The sequence below is a fragment of the Cupressus sempervirens genome, chromosome 8 (assembly GCF_028749045.1).
Source record: "Cupressus sempervirens isolate cs-2001-9-10 chromosome 8, ASM2874904v1, whole genome shotgun sequence".
NCBI classification, from domain to species: domain Eukaryota; kingdom Viridiplantae; phylum Streptophyta; class Pinopsida; order Cupressales; family Cupressaceae; genus Cupressus; species Cupressus sempervirens.
In genome coordinates this window covers 340,956,015-340,973,364 of record NC_143125.1, presented here as the reverse complement: position 1 = coordinate 340,973,364, position 17,350 = coordinate 340,956,015, and the positions used below count along the sequence as shown (strand labels likewise).

At 35.9% G+C, this 17,350-nt stretch overlaps 1 protein-coding gene across 1 annotated transcript in view; it reads left to right on the top strand.

Moving 5' to 3' along the window:
* The window catches only part of LOC149542733 (ATP citrate lyase (ACL) family protein), a 169,622-nt gene that overhangs the window by 37,608 nt on the left and 114,664 nt on the right, over positions 1 to 17,350 (top strand). The window contains exon 3 of the mRNA XM_089797617.1: positions 15,734 to 15,845. Within this exon, the coding sequence (XP_089653743.1) occupies positions 15,734 to 15,845 (112 nt within the window). The remainder of the gene's footprint in view (positions 1 to 15,733; positions 15,846 to 17,350) is intronic.

The window sequence follows — 17,350 nt, the reverse complement described above, 5'->3', positions numbered from 1 at the left end:
AACGATAGAACTGTGAAAGCTAGATGATATTTTGGAAAGTAGTAGGGTGTCAAAACTAAACAACAGAGTATCACCTGCAAACCAGAGTATTATCACATGCAAAGGAGAACTCTTTCATATGATATTTCGTACTAAAGCACTGAAAATAATGGACATGCGACAAGAAAATTAAAAAATGCAACAAAATGTAGCTAGAAACTTGGTTCTAGCTCCATGGTGGCTACTAAAAATGTATACCAATATTAGGGTACACTTCTATAAACCATTATTCCCCAGAGATCCCATTGATTAAGAGGCTTGGAGGGAGGCTTATAGCTCTCAATCTGTGACGTGCAAGAATCAAAGTTATGTGTAGTAGTGGCTCTCAAATGAATCTAAGATAAGAGATCCTTGCAAGGTGCACCATAGAATGAGAGATTCAAAGATAGCAAGCAATATGAGTGCAAGTGTCCAAGATCCCAAGTGAATGCAATGCAAAGTAACTAGACGAAATGCAATATTAAGCTAAGATGAGAAATGCAAGTACACGAAAACAAACTAAGCTAACGAGATGTAAGATTACTTTCTCCTAATTAAACTAGATGAGTTAAGCTAGTTCAATAAAAGGAACTGCTAAGCTAGGATGCAAGAAAGCTATATGAGAATGCAAGAGTGCAAAGTGCTCAAGTACTTTAGAATCACAATGACAACATAACAATATCATGAACTCTAGAGATGAAAAGAGTGAGGAGAGAGCCTCCTTTTAAAAAGAAGCAAATGGTTAAGATTAAGAGGCAAAAGCAACAGTGGAGATTAAGCCTTGGTTGATCCATGTGCTTATGTCTTTAAGAGGCAAAAGGAGTCACTAAGATTAAGAGGCGAAACAATGAGTGGTGGAGATAAAGAGGCAAAAGCCTTTTGAAAAGTCAAAAGATTCCACGCACCTTGGAAATTGCACTTTCAAGTTGGAGACAATTTATTTTTATTTTTTATTTTTAAATGCCTTTTTTATGTGCACATAGGATAAAGGGGATTTATTATTTAATTAAAAGGGAGCATGTTCTTTTAATTAAATAGACTTAAGATAAGGTGGTCAAATCATAGGCTAAATTGATTAAGGCAAAATACCAAAAAAGTGAAAAAGCAAGATGGATTCAATAATGTTAATTGTCAAATTCTACAATACAAGTGGCAAAAAAAATTGCGAGAGGCTCTTGATTGCAAGAGGTTTGAGGTTCATATAATCTTGACCATTGATGTACCACCATGTAGTAGTATCCATTTTGGACTGGTCTTTGGCAACACAAGGGGTATGATGTTTTCGTGAGGCACAATCCAAATTCTTGCCAAACATTTGATTCGCTTTTGGATCTTTGAAGAATCTACTAAATGCTCACTTGTACCCAATAGCAATATATTCCACATGAACCCACCAGTTGTCATCCAAGATTGGTGCCTTGACATTATGGGCCCTCTCCCAATTTGACTGCTTTCATGTACCCCATTGGTTGCTAATAACCATTTGACCCAATGCCTCCACCTTCACAAGTCATTTTAGAATAATTGTGTGAGATGCAAACCAGGTCTCAACAGCCTAAGAATATATTAATATTAAGTCAATAAGACATTAAAAATATGTTATCAACACAATTTTTTTTTATTCAGTTATGTAAAACATGACAGATGAAACTAAATAAATTATATTCATCTGCGAAAATTCCAATCTTGAAATGTTTGGGAAAAATGCTTTTGACATATGGTGCACTATTTATTAATGACACCATGTCTTGCCAATATGGTGATCTCACCAAATTGAATGGAAGATCATTGGCAGATAGAGACAACTCACAATTTTTTCTTCACCAATATCTCTTGCTTCCATTTTAAATGCCCTCTCCAATGGACGTCTCTTGTGGGTGGCAATTTATAGTTCTCCATCTCCATCTCCATCTTCTGTAGAGAGCATAGGTAAGAAGAATGTTTGGAGGCTGCAATTGTTTGAGAGGGTGATGTCATTATTTTATACTTTCTGAAACTATAACCACTGTGTTTTACTTTTGCAATCATTTTGTCAACATCTTCTTGTTCTTTTATAAACCCTACTATTTGTAGAATAGACAACCCCTTCTTATCTAGGAACTCACACATATTAATCCCTTTACCACTAGGGCCCATAAAATGAAGTTGACATGGTAATACAAGCTATTATATTGTGCATTACAAAAAATACGCTTCCAAGTAAATCTCCGATCTCTAGGATGTTGTGAAATTCTTGTGATATGTCACCATAAAGTAGATGCTTTGTTAATTTTGAATTTTTGACTTCGCTCTCCTCCCACTAAACTTTGACTACTAGCCATTTGTTGCAATCTATATGAAAAAACGAAAAAAAATCATACTTAAAAAAACTTAATAAACTTGAAAAAATCCATCAAAAATTGGAAAAAGTGCATCAAAGGACTAAAGAATAGGGTTTAAATGCCCACCTTAAACACTTAAATCTCCTTTGTGGAAGTTATTTGACACTCCCCTATCAATTTCGTTAAGTACAATTACCTCCCTTCAAAATGACTAGATGCAGAGAACATGGTGAGAGTAATGCAAGAGGTAAATATGAAATGTTTTTGCATATGAGGGCCTCATATTGAGCTGTTTTAGGGTTTAGTAGGAATTTTTTTTTTTTTTTTTAAATCAAGTTTTGGGCCCACCTTTATAAAGAAGGCCTCAAAAGAGTATTGAGGAAGTAGCTTCATTCAGATAGAAGCATAAGGAAAATTGATTTAAATGATATGTTTAACTATGTGGAAGATTACACACACACACACACATTTATACATATTTAAGATCAATCATATTGTTTGCATTCAGCAGAATAGACTTCCTCCTGTCCCTCAATGACTGAATATTGAACATGCCTTTGTGCTGATTCATATTGAGGTGTATCATTAGTTATCTGCTGTGTTATTTATGATAACAAACAGTCACCTTCATGCAGGGTTATGACCCTACGTGGCATGAGCCAGGTAAGAGTCATACCCCTGCGTGCATGCATCCATTTGAAATTTTGAAGTCATATATTACTGTCGTGCTTGCCTTGAAATGAAATGAATCAAGATGGCAATTGAAATCTCAAGACAAGCATTCAATAACAGATATAATTCAGTCATATGATATTATAATTGTTGCAATATATATTATACTAAGTACAGTTTGTACTCTCTGTTACGTACTCTCTTATATGTTATGGTTTATTTAAAGTCTCAGATTTATCTGAGATCCTATCTCAGTCATAATAATATTTGAAGTCTGAAATACAAGGACTGTAATACGGTCACCCAGATATATTCAGAGCATTTAATTATTAGGTCAGATTCATTTCCCTTTTACATAGTATCAGTGCTTCTCTAGAGAAGAATAAACATAGTAAAATTTGAGTCAAAGTTATTAGAGTTTTACGCAGAATTACAAGGGAGCAAAAATGGTGAACGATATCAGAGTAGAGGATAGACTTGAAGGCGTCTTGAATTTTGTTTCATTGAAAATCAGGGTTATAGCAATACTTCAAGAACTTGAATTGGATTCATATATAGAAGAAGACAACAAGATGCTTTAAAATGAACTTGATAAAACATCCTGGAAGAGACGAAACATCAAAGCTAAGAAAATAATCATCTTTGCTGTCAAAGATCACATTCTTCTATCGATAGTGAAACTAACATCTGCTTATGAAGTATTTAAAACCATTCAAAATTCATTTGAAATCAACAATGCAAGCAGATTACTCACCTTAAGGCAGCGGCTCCTAAATATCAAAATGATTAAAGGGGAGACAATTTCATCTTACTTCTTGAGAATCACTTAATTAAGAGATCAAATTTCTACATTTGGAAATAATGTGGATGATTTGAAGCTATCTCTAATAGCTCTGAGAGGATTACCAATCTAATGGGAATCTTTTATCCAGTGCATCAGTCGACCATCTCTACCTAAATTCAATCAACTCAAGAACAATTGTACTCAACAAGAGTCTTGGCTAATCTCAAGAGGAATCAGACCGAAATAAGAGGGAGAAATTCAATCACTAAATGCAAACTCAAGCAACGAAGTGAAGAAAAAGAAATTCAAACGAAAGAGAGGAAATAACTACCAAAATCACAAAAACATAGATCTCTCTAAGGTCCAATGCTACAATTGTGATAAGTTTGGACATACACACAGGTTCTACCCAGAAAGAAAGAAAGCTCAAGCAACCATAGCTGAAGTTAAAGAAATTGAGAATTCTGTATTCTACCTAGCTTTATCAAGTGAATTAAACTCAAATAGAAACACTTGGATAATCAATAGCGGAGCTTCAAGACGCATAACTGGGTTTAGGGACCAGTTTGAAACTTTTGAAGGATATTCAACTGAAAAAGTCACCATTAGAGACAATTCCACCTATCCAGTGAAAGGAATAGGGACCTGTTAAATTCAAATAAGAACCGGAGCTACTTTATAATTAAAAGATGTTCTTTTTGTTCCAAGCATAAAGAGAAATTTGGTTTCTATTTCAGGTCTAGCTGATCAAGGCTATTGCCTCACCTTCCATGAAGATAAAGTGCTACTTTGGCCTAAAAATTATAATATTAAGAATGCTATTCCTATAGGATCTAGAGATGGTAGCTTATACAAACTATGTAATGATCAAAAACATGCACTAAGCCATGAAATATCAAATTATAATGAGATTTGGCACAAAAGATTAGGACATCTTCGATATAGTGCCCTACCTACTATAGGAAAGATAACTAATGGATTACCTCACCTAAAATCTAAACATATTGGAATTTTTAAAGGTTGTGCTCTAGGGAAGAATACTAAAAGGTCTTTTCCTCCAAGTGAACATGTCTAATATTGTACTAGAACTTGTCCACTCTGATTTATGTGGTCCAATGTCAACACCATCATTAGGGGGATTTTGTATGACCTGATCTTTGTTGATGATTATTCTAGGAAAACTTGGATATGTTTCCTAAAACTTAAGGAGTCAAATGAAGTATTGTTGAAATTCAAAGAATTTAAAGCCTTAGTGGAAAATTAATCAAGGAATAAAATAAAAACTCTAAGATCAGTTAATGGGGGTGAACATATATTTGAAAACTTTAAAGAATTCTGTAGTTTTGTTGGAATTAAGAGGGAGAGTACAGGACCTTATAATCCTCAACAAAATGGAGTGGCAGAAAAGAAAAACAAAACCATCATTGAAGTTGCAAAAGCCATGATGCATGATCAAAATATACATTTTTCATTTTGGGTTGAAGCCTCAAATACAACTGTGTACATCCATAATAGATGCCCCCCATACAATCTTAGAGAATATAACACCTAAAGAAGTCTTTACAGGAATTAAGCCATACTTAAGCCATTTAAGAATCTTTGGTTGCCCCTTATACATTCATGTTCCCAAAGACAAGAGGACTAAACTAGAAGCCTTTGGGAAGAAAGGAATATTTGTTGGTTATAGTGAAAGCACCAAAGGATATAGAGTCTATGTTTCAGGACAAAGAACAGTTGAAATCAGTAGAGATGTTAAATTTGAAGAAGATGTAGCCCATAAACTCTCTCTAAACATTGAAGATGATTCAATCACAGAATTAGATACAATTGAGAATCATAGGGAGATTATTATAGAAAATTATGAACCTTCATCATCATCTAATCTTGAAAATGTTGAAATTTCCAACAAGAAGAAAAGACCATTGAAGAAAATAATGTGGAACCTGATGAAGTATTTAGAGAAAGTAAGATAACAAGAAATCAAACGTGCTATGTTGCACTTATGACCGAACTTACTAAAATTGAACCATCAAATGTTGAAGAAGCTTTGACATGTCAAGCTTGGAAAGATTCTATGATCAAGAAATACCAATCCATCCTAAAGAATGATGTCTGGGATGTTGTACCCATTGCTAAAGACAAATCAATTGTATCTTCAAAATGGTTATTCAAAATCAAATATGCATCTGATGGTAGCATTGAAAAACACAAAACCAAATTTGTTGCCAGGGGATTTTCTCAAAAGGCCGGAATTGATTATGAAGAGACCTCTGCTCCAGTCGCCTAATATACTTCTGTAAGAGCCATTATTGCTATTGTAGCATCCAAAGGGTGGAAGATACACCAAATGGATGTCAAGATTGCTCTTTTGAATGGTGTCATTGAAGAAGTATATATAGAACAACTTGGAGGATTTTCTTCTCATTCTCTATGTATGCAAACTGAAGAAAGCTCTCTATGGTCTTAAGCAAGCTCCTAGGGCTTGGTATGAAAGAATAGACAGCTATCTCTCCAAACTAGGATATTATAAAAATGAAGTTGATCCTAACATATATTTCAAAATCTCTAATGGTGACACTTTATGTTGATGACTTGTTAATAATAGGTGAAGATCATCTTGTTGGCAAATGCAAACAAGAACTTGTGGCTGAATTTGATATGAAGGATCTAGGGATGTTGCACTGTTTTCTAGGTCTAGAAGTATGGCAAAAGGAGAATTACATTTTCCTAAATCAAGGAAAATGCACTTCTGATATCTTGACTAGATTTGGTATGATGGATTGTAAACCTCTATCTATTCCGATGGAAACAAATAATGATAAACTTAAAACTAAAGCAGGTGACTCGGAACCTACAGATCATACCCTACTATAGACAAATTATTGGATTTGTTATGTATTTGGTAAACACTTGCCTTGATATCTGTTATGTTACTAATGTGTCGAGTCAATTCATGTGTGAACCTAAGAAGATTCACCTAATGGCTGCCAAGCATATTTTGAGATATCTATGTGGTACTATTGGACTTGGCTTGAAGTATGAGAATGTCGAGATAAAACTTCAAGGGTATTCAGATTCTGATTGGGCAGGCAGATCCCTTGATCGTAAAAGTACTACTGGGTGTTGTTTCAGTCTTGGATTGGCTATGATATCTTGGTTTAGTAGAAAACAATCAGCAATTGCTCTAAGTTCCACTGAAGTTGAATATATGGATGCTTCCATGGGAGCTCGTGAAGCAGTGTGGTTGAGGAAGTTACTAGTTGGACTATTTGTGAAGCCCTTGAATCCCACTGTGATTCACTGTGATAATCAAAGTTGTAGCAAAATTTCTGTAAATCCAGTCTTTCATAATCAATCCAAGCATATAGAAATTCCGTAACATTACATAAGAGATATGGTAGACAGATATGTTATTAAATTGGTCTACATCAGTTCTGAAGAGCAAAATGCAAACATATTTACCAAGCCTCTTGGGAGGTTGAAAGTGGAGTACTTAAGAAGTAAACTTGGTATGATTAAGTTATAATTGAAAATTCTGAGATGTAATTTCTATGTTATGAAATTAAAATATTCACGAATATTTAATGTTGCAATATTGCATTTATGTGTTATGTCATGAAAGGTGACGATCTTTCATGAAATGTATATGTAAGGTCACTATTGTAAGGTGACAGCCTCAACAATAGTATGACCCGTTATCATGTTAGACTACATTAATTTTCTGTCCTTGACTGAACCAGAATTCATGATAAGTACTGTATCAAGATTGCCTACATTAAGTTGCTGCCCCGAAATGTGCCGGATATCTTGATACTGTATATAGTGTGTTTATCTGTTATCACGTAGTGTGTTTCTGAATTATGTGGGTAATTGTGATAAAATACATATCATGATTGACTCCTTTAAAGGTGTGTCCTGGACTGTGCCGGATATCATGATGTTGAGATAGTTATTCCTTATTCTTGATATATCATCATGACTGACTACAAGAAATTGTTGTCCCGTCCCAAAAAGTGGTGGATGTCATGATGATTTGTGTATCAAGTTGATCTATATGTGTTTCCAAGGTTGTAATACCAGTGATATGGGAGACTTAACTGTCATTCCTAAGATCAAGGGTGATATCTGATTGACTTCTTTTGTTGTTGTCCCGGACTGTCAGACATCAGATAACTCATAATTTTGATAAAATGTATTCAACTTGGAAACCTTATCGATGTAATACATCTATAATATGTTGTTCAATCTTCTCTCGCTAAGAGGGAGTGTTGAGGAAGTAGCTTCATACAGATTGAAGCATAAGGAAAATTGATTTAAATAATATGTATAACTATGTGCAAAATTTTATATATATATATATATATATATATATATATATATATATCAGAATAGGCTTCCTGATGTCCCCCGATGACTGAATATTGAACATGCCTTTGTGCCGATTCATACTGATGTGTATCATTAGTTATCTGCTGTGTTATTTATGATAACAAACAGTCACCTCCACATAGGGTTATGACCCTACATGGCATGAGCCACATAAGGGTCATACCCCTACGTGCATGCACCCATTTGAAGTCATATATTACTATCATGCTTGCCTTGAAATGAAATCAATCAAGACGGCAATTTCAATCTCAATACAAGCATTCGATAGCAGATATAATTCAGTCATATGATATTATAATTGTAGCAATATATATACTAAGTACAGTTTGTACTCTTTGTTACGTACTCTCTTATATGTTCTGGTTTATTTAGAGTCTCAGATTTATCTGAGATCCTATCTCAGTCATAATAATATTTGAAGTCTGAAATACAAGGACTGTAATACAGTCACTCAGATATATTCAGAGCATTTAACTATTATTCTCTCTAAATCAGATTCGTTTCCCTTTAACAAAGAACACCCAGGTCTATGCTGGCTGCACGCAGTACGCATGCCCAACATTGCGGGTGTGCATGTGTGTGCACCCAAGACCGTACCCATAGATGTACCCGAATCGGGTATGGGGCCTTTGGGTACAAACTGTACATTGTAGTGTCTGAACTAATTTTCTTTATGTACCTCCACTTCATAGCATAACTTAAAAGTCATAATAAGAATATGTGGGATCAAGAAGATGAATCCTTTGCTTTCTCCCTGTCACCATGAAAAGTGGGATCAAGCAGATGAACCCCTGCCATCAAAACCAAATTAAGGACTTTGAGACCTCATGGACCTTCATGAGATTGTCTATAAGCTTTAATTCTATATCCAACAACTTAGATCCATGACAAGTTTTGTGTAAGGTTGTGAGATAACCACCTATTCATCTTTTTGAAGAGGATTGCATTTATGGACCCCACTCAATATCAACATTGTTGGTATTTTGAGATTAGCTCTTTCTAATCTATTGACATCTCAATTGATGTTATTTCTATGTACTCATTGGATGCTTCTCATGAATCATTGACTATTGATGGAGAAGGTGTCACTAAAGCTAATAAAGAGGATACCTATAAATAATACATTAGTGTTTCTTGGACCTCTTCCCTTTTAGCTATTTGTCCTAGGCTTGTTTTTTATGGAGAAGATTTCTGATAAGCGTTTGATGGTATCATTGGTCGTCCTTACTATCTTTAATGCCATAGTTCTCATAGGTGGAGTTTTCTCATTGGCCACTTGAGGGTGTGGTCTCACTAGCTATTAGTTGACACTAATTATCATATTCTTTGATAGGATTGGATTTTTTGATCTTTGCTTCCTTTAGAAGGTAGAGAGTAGGGTCACTTGATCTTCCCCTTTAGCTATTTGTCCTAGGCTAGTTTTTTATGGAGAAGATTTCTGATAAGTGTTTGATGGTATCATTAGTCATCCTTACTATCTTTAATGCCATAGTTCTCATAGGCGGAGTTTTCTCATTGGCCAATTGAGGGTGTGGTCTCACTAGCTATTAGTTGGCACTAATTATAATATTCTTTGATAGGAGTGGATTTTTTGATCTCTGCTTCCTTTAGAAGGTAGAGAGTAGGGTCACTTGATCTTCCCCTTTAGCTATTTGTCCTAGGCTTGTTTTTTATAGAGAAGATTTCTGATAAGTGTTTGATGGTATCATTAGTCGTCCTTACTATCTTTAATGCCATAGTTCTCATAGGCGGAGTTTTCTCATTGGCCAATTGAGGGTGTGGTCTCACGAGCTATTAGTTGACACTAATTATCATATTCTTTGATAGGATTGGGTCTTTTGATCTCTGCTTCCTTTAGAAGGTAGAGAGTAGGGTCACTTGATTTTCATGCATCTCATTTATGTCGTGGTCTGGGAAGATACCAGTTTTTATATTGAAACTTATTTAACATTTTATATACTTTCTTCAAATATCCAGATCAATGGTGCCCGTCCCTTTATTTTTGGATGGCCGTCACCCTTCGACACAAGTCCCTATAGGCAGTCCCTCCAAGCCTAAGATGTTCTCTTTAGTTGCTTTCCAGGATGCTCACTTCCTAGAACTTTATCGTTAACTGATGTACTCTTCAGTTACCTTGACCGATATTTGGTCACTCATGGACATTAATATGCTTATGTCTATTAGTGCACATCTAGGGGACAATTTACTGATTCAATGACGACATCTGTATGTATAATTCTTGTTAAATTCTGGGACAAAGTTGGAGTTCTCTCTTGGTACTAGACTTTTTAATCATAGGAATTTATTGCTTATGTTATGTGATGTACTGACATCACTTCAATTATACCCTGAAATTGGTTTACAGTTAAATTACAACTGCTGATATAACTACCCCCCTACAATAATAAATTCAGATGTACACAGTGGCATCCAATCCTTTAAAATTCTATTCAGTCGTTTTTTGTGAGGAGACTGTATGAACATGCTCTTCATCCTCATTGTTCTTTGTGATCGTAACTCTTATGGTGAATAATCTTCTGCCAAGGGATGGTAGTTGACAACATTTTTGTTATAGGGAAGGTGTGCTCACATTTAATGTTGAATTTTTTTGATTGGGACTTTTGACGTGCATATGCCTGGCTCATTTGTATCAAATTGTCTTTAATTTGAGGAGTATTGAGACAGATCTTTGAAAGGGTCGGCCTCCAAATAAATGTCTGTTTGAATCTCTTTTTTCCTTTGTGGGGAAAAAGGAGCGTGGTAACTTGTTCATTTGGAAACCGTTTTATACTTATTCTTACATACTCATATATTTTCTTGACATCTTCAGGATTTGCTCATATTGTATTCCTTGTTTGGTAGACTCTTTTACTGTGGTGCTTATTGTTTGGCTCTAGCTTAAATCTTGTAGTCTTATTTTGTATTCATGTTAATGTCTTTTGATTGCATGAGACCATTGATGTAAAAATCGCCTGAGGAGATTAATCGCCTAGGCTTGAAAAAGTTTAATCGGGAAAAATTGGGAAAAATTGGCAAAAAATCGGGGGAAAAATCGGGAACTCAAAAACCACTAAATTTTAATAAAAAAATGCGATTTTTTTATAGAATTCGATGTTTTTTTGCATCTAATGACTTAATTACTAACAATACATAAGAAACAATCATGTTTAGATATATATCAATGCAAAAAGAGTTATTAATCGGTAAATTACTAACAAGTAAGTAGTGATAAGTTGTAAATTACTAACAACTAACAAGTTCGCAACACATGAGAAGTTGTATTCTCATAAATAAAGTGTCAAATGTAAAGAGTTCAAATAAGCACATCAACATGACTACAAATAAGTACAAATGTCAAATACAGGACTACATCTTCCTCTTCCCAGTCACTTTACTAGCGAGTGCGGGAGAGGGTAAAGCTCTAGAACTAGAACCCCGCAGGGTCTGTGCCTGTGTCTGTGTTTGTGCCAATGTAGGAGATGGTGTAGCTATAGAACTAGATGTCGGTAGCTCCACATTCGCTGCGCGCAAGATGTCAAGGTCCTCTGTAGTAAGCTCAATGTCATCATCCTCATCATCGCCCTCCTCGATGTCATCCAAATCGATGTCATATCCAGTTCCACCCCCTTCCTCCTCCGTAGCCTCCCTCTCCAAATTGGAGATGTCCTCTTGTGTAAATAAGGGAGCCTGCTTCTGTGCCATCCAATCATAATAAGGATCTATCTCATCGAAATCGATTGGCCCAAGAGGATCTTGTTGTGCCCTTTTCATGTGCAATTTAAGATTATATTGCACATAGAACATGTCATTCATCCTCTTTTGGGACAACTTGTTTCTCTTTTTTCTGTGAATGGCCTCAAACAAACTCCAGTTGTGCTCACAATGTGATGCGCTGCAAGGCTGTGATAGGATTCTGAGAGCAAATTTTGCAAGATTTGGACTGCTTGCACCCCAAGTGGTCCACCAAGCCACTGCATCACAAAAATTGTACAAGTTAGAAAATACTAATAGACAACAAAAAGTGAAACATAAATGTTAATTTAGCATTTGAGATTCATAAGTTTGCAAATGTATTACTTGGGGTTTGTGTAAGCCTTGCTCTCTTGTAGAGAGGAGTGGAGAACACCTTGCCCCTTGCTGAAGTGAAGATCTCCTGCTCAGCGATGATTTTATCTCTTGTTTCCTTGCTGGTTACCATCTTTTGGACGCACTCACTTAGGCCTCTGATGACCTCTCCATCAGGATCTGCATATGTACCATCAGCCCTAAAACCAAAAACCAAAAACAAATAAGCCTTGCAATTTTAGTACACACTCAACACCCTATGAAAGCAAAATGAACTCAAGTCTTCGTTAACTTAAATTTGAGTAAGAATGAGCTTACGGTATACCTAAAACGTGGGTTGAGGAAATATCCTGTTGCATGAATGGGTTGGTGGAGCTGATTAATCCACCTTCTATCAATGATTTGCCAAATGGGTTCATATTTGATGCTTTCCCCCTTGTAGTAATTTTTGATAGATTCTTTGGCCTTGTCCATGGCCTCATATAGTTCACCCATTGGCGTTTGGTCTCCATCAACCAAACGCAAAACTCTGACTAAAGGCTCAGACACTTGCAATATAAATTTGAAATTAGTTGACAAGTTACAAAATTATTATTTACTTGAGTTACAAACTTAGTATGTTATAAAGTTGTAAAGTGTAAACTAAAACTTAAAGTTTTGTAGTTACCTTTACTATTTCATCGGCCTTATCTGCAAAATATTTATTAAACACAATCCGCACAACGTTCTCTCCTTCACTCTTCTTTGAAAATGTGGAATCAAGCCATTTTTTGGAAACAAACATTTGCTTCAAGGAAACCAAGTTATCGAGAATGCTTTGCAATGTCAAGAAAATCGTTGCAAACCTTGTGACGGCAGGCCTGACAATTTCTTTGCCATAAGTGTGCTCTCTCATCAAGCTAAGGACCCATGGGTGATTGTATATGTATTTTGTCACCCACCTTGCATCCTCCACAATTGGAGTGACCCACTCAAGTTTGCCCATGTCCTCCAAAAGAAGGTCAAGGACATGTGCTGCACACGGGGTCCAAGAGAGAGTGGGGTGCCTTTGCTGTAGGAGTTTTCCTACCAATTGTAAAAGCAAATACTAATTAGTTTCCAACTTTTCAAAAATATCAAACTATTAAAAGTTCTTGTTGTGAAATTCACAATGCACATGCAACATAAAATTACGGTTTACCTGCTGATACATATGCAGCAGCATTGGCTGTGATGATTTGCACCACATTTTCAATGCCAATCTCTAAGACTATGTTCTCCAACATCAATGCCAATGTCTGAGCATTTTTTACCTTGCTGGAGGCATCGATTGATTTCAGGAACACCACATTATCATTATAACAGGGCAAAAAATTAATTATGGTCCTGCTCTTCCCATCCGTCCACTCGTCAGAAAGAATGGTGCAACCAAATTTTGTCCATTCTTGTTTCTGTTCCTCAACAAATGCTTTGGCGCTCTCAACAGCAGTTCCAATAAGCCTACAAAAACAAAATTTAGTTATGTCTTAGATTCTTAGTAATTTTAAATTGATTTAGACTTTAGTAATCAACATTCTAATTTCTAGATAAATTAATTAAAATTTAGAACTAAGTAAAAAGTTAAAAATTAAAAGGAAATCGAGTGTAATAAAATTATTCGCTTACTTGCCACCCAACACAAAATGAGAAGGGGACTTGTACCCCTTTCTTGCAACAGTCAACCCTGTGGCCAAAGCCTCCCAATAGGGACTGTCAACAACACTAACAGGAAGGTTGTTGAAAACTTAGAAATCTGCTAGTGCATTGTCCACCTGGTCATGGACCTCCTTATTCCATCTAGTGGCCTCTAATGAAGGTTGTGCACTAGGTGTGTGCCTCGGCACAAAATAGCTCCCCATCTCAAAAGCACCTGCTGATCCTGATGGTGTGGAAGTGCTAGGAGGTGTAGGAGTGCGAGTGGGAGCGGAACTCGTGAAAGAAAAACCACCTTGTTTGCGGACACACGACCCATGATAAGAGCCAGCCATGCTCTCAATGGCTGCCTCCTCCTCCTGAACATCAACGAAACTGCCTTGGGTCTCTACTATGGCTGCCCTGACATGCAATTTATTTCGCTCTCTTTGCAATTTTTTTTGCTCTCCAGCTGCGAGCAAGGCATTTGCAAACCTTTTTATTTCTTCTGTTGTACTCTCACAAGGATTCTTATCATGTTTTGAGATCCTTGCGATGTGATATTTGAACTGGTAAATGCCCCCGGATATTACTTTTTCACATCGAATGCAAATTACTTTGGTTGGTTCATCGGGTGCTTCATAGGCATATTTCCATGCGTGATCTCTCGCATTCTTTGGCCTGGTGCCAATGTAGCCTGAAGGGCATGGAATCAATGGCCATTTGTCTGCCATTTAAAACTGCTGCGGGCTGCTTTACGCATACAAATTTAAAAAAAAAAAAAACTATATATAAATTATAACAAGATCAAAGTTAACAGTTAAACAAAGAATTCAAGCAACATTCCAATAACAATGCCAATAAATTGAAATCCAAATATCATACAAACAAACTAGCTGCTAGGGTTTCAAATTTTTCAAAAAAGTGCAAATTTCTAACATAAATTCGATCTAGAATGGAAAAAAATGCAAATGAATGCATTTAATCTTGCTTACATTCATCAAATGCATTCCTAACTAATTAGGAATGTATTTTTATCCATTTACATGCAAGAAAAAAGAATACAATCTCTTGCAAAAATGAAAAACAAAGATTCAAATCACTTACCTAGTAACGAAGAAATCGAATCAAAAGGCCTCCAAATGCACTTGATTCCGCCTCTTGCTTGCCAAGAACTCCTCCTCTATCCTCTCCTCTCCAAAACGCCCTAAGCAATTTAAAAACCGAATGAAAAAAATATGTTTTTTCGTCACTTTATGTGATTGCCGGGCGCGGGCAATTTTTTTCCAAGAAATCGCGATTTTTAGACGATTAATCACCTATTGATCTGTGATTTTTTTGAAAAAATCTGCAAAAAAAAATCGCGATTTTTGGGGCGACTAAATCGCTGGCCCCAAAAAATCGCGATTTTTTCTAGCATCGCCGATTAATTGGTGATACTCACATCTATGCATGAGACCTTTTTGATCTTCGATTATTGAAGATTGTACCATTGTGCTTGAAAGAGAATCCTTTTTGTATCTTCTCTTGAATCTGCCTGGTTAGAGCTACCTTCCGGGTTTCATGTTTCAGCTTCTTGACTGATGGCTTTTGAAATGGGTCAGTGCTGCAATCATTGTCTAAAGAGTAGCTGTAGAAGTTTAAGAGTTTTCACTCTGGCATTATAGTTATGTGAAGCACAACTTAATTGATGTTATCTTTCATGGTACTTATTGTGATGGTCTAATGCTTTCATTGTTCTAAGGCAAAGAGACTAAATTTAAATCTCTCTCTCTCTCTCTCGCTCTCTCTTGCTCTCTCTTCACTCTCTGCTCTAAACTAAAGACTGGTGCAGGTTGTTATCAAGAGTCAAGTTCTTGCAGGCGGTCGAGGATTAGGAACTTTCAAGAATGGATTTAAAGGCGGTGTTCACATTGTCAAAACTGAGAAGGCCGAGGAGATTGTGGGTAAATAAAGTGTCTTGATTTACTTTTTGGCAAATAAAAGCTTCAGTTGTACTTACATTAGTTTTAGATTTTAATAGCAGCGTAATTTGAATGACAATGGAAAAATATAGTTCAATTACAAATCCAGAATTTATGGTCGAGAATTCTTCGAGATATCTTGGGATTTGCCTGGGGATATTGTATTTGACATTTTCAGGAACACCATTGATGGCTTCTTGATTATAGGATTTGGTATATTATTTTGAACAGTTTCAGCACAAGGAAAATATTGTTGAATTCTAGAACAAACTGCATGGAGATTGTAGAGACTTTGTATGACAAGTGTTACATTGTGCATAGAGTGGTCAGCTATGGGCATTGATAAATTTTTCATTCTCTCTTTCATTTTTTGTTGTTGGGTCTTAGACCTGGAGTTAAGGACACTGTTAATGAACTGGATTTTGTGTATTTTTTTTTTCTGGGTTATTATGATTGAAAATGAGAAAATGGGAGGAGTATTTAAATTTTTCATTGTGAGATAATGATGCAGTTGCATCCAAGGTGTTAGAGCAATCTGGCATCATCCAAAAAACTATTTTCTACATGTTTGTTTTGTTTTTCAAGTTTCCTAAAGTACTATAGTCATATGATGCAAAGAAGATTGATTAAGGACTAGGTAAAGTCCAAATTACTCTAGGTGAGTTTCCCAAGGCAATAGGCAATAGGCCACAAGGTCATAGGTGATGGTCTCTTTCCCCAATCCATTAACATTTGTACACCCCTTGTTCCTACTCCCACATTCACAACTCCACCTAACTCCAACTTGATGCTTCACCTTCCTATCAATCCTCACTAGCATGCCCAAGATCTTTCAACACCAACATTACCAAGATACCTCTCATGAACATATTAGAGGCTTCAAGCAATACAACTGACATATATCCAACCATCTTTGAAGTTTCAAGTTCCAATTCAAACATCCAACAAGAGAAAACACAAATCAAATTTACCTTATTGCTGTCCTCATAGACCCATACTTCGTCATCCATAACTTTTGTTCCAGACATCCAGTTTAAAAATTCTTTGGACAGAACCTAGAAAATCAGTTTTTTTGTTAACATATCCAAAAATTAAGGAAATCCAACACAGGAATTGAGAAATACACCCTTTGTACTGAGACCCATTTTTCAGTAGCTCCATTGAAGAGGGTTTAAAACCAATTTTCACCACAATTATCATAACTTTCACAAAACGTAACAAAAATGTACAAAACCAATTGCATTAGAAAGATAATTCATCCCTCTTTCCAGTAATATAAGTTTTCTTCCCTTAAAACATACATTACATAACCATACACATTGCTGTAACATGACTGTATTCTGCAAATCTGAAAATTTGTCATAAGATGCTCATAACTCTCTCATATCTGCATGAAATTAACTTAAATAAAAAACAATGGAAGAAATCTTCATTGTCATACTCTACCATATCGATAATACGAGGTTTCCAGGCTGTACATGGCTGTA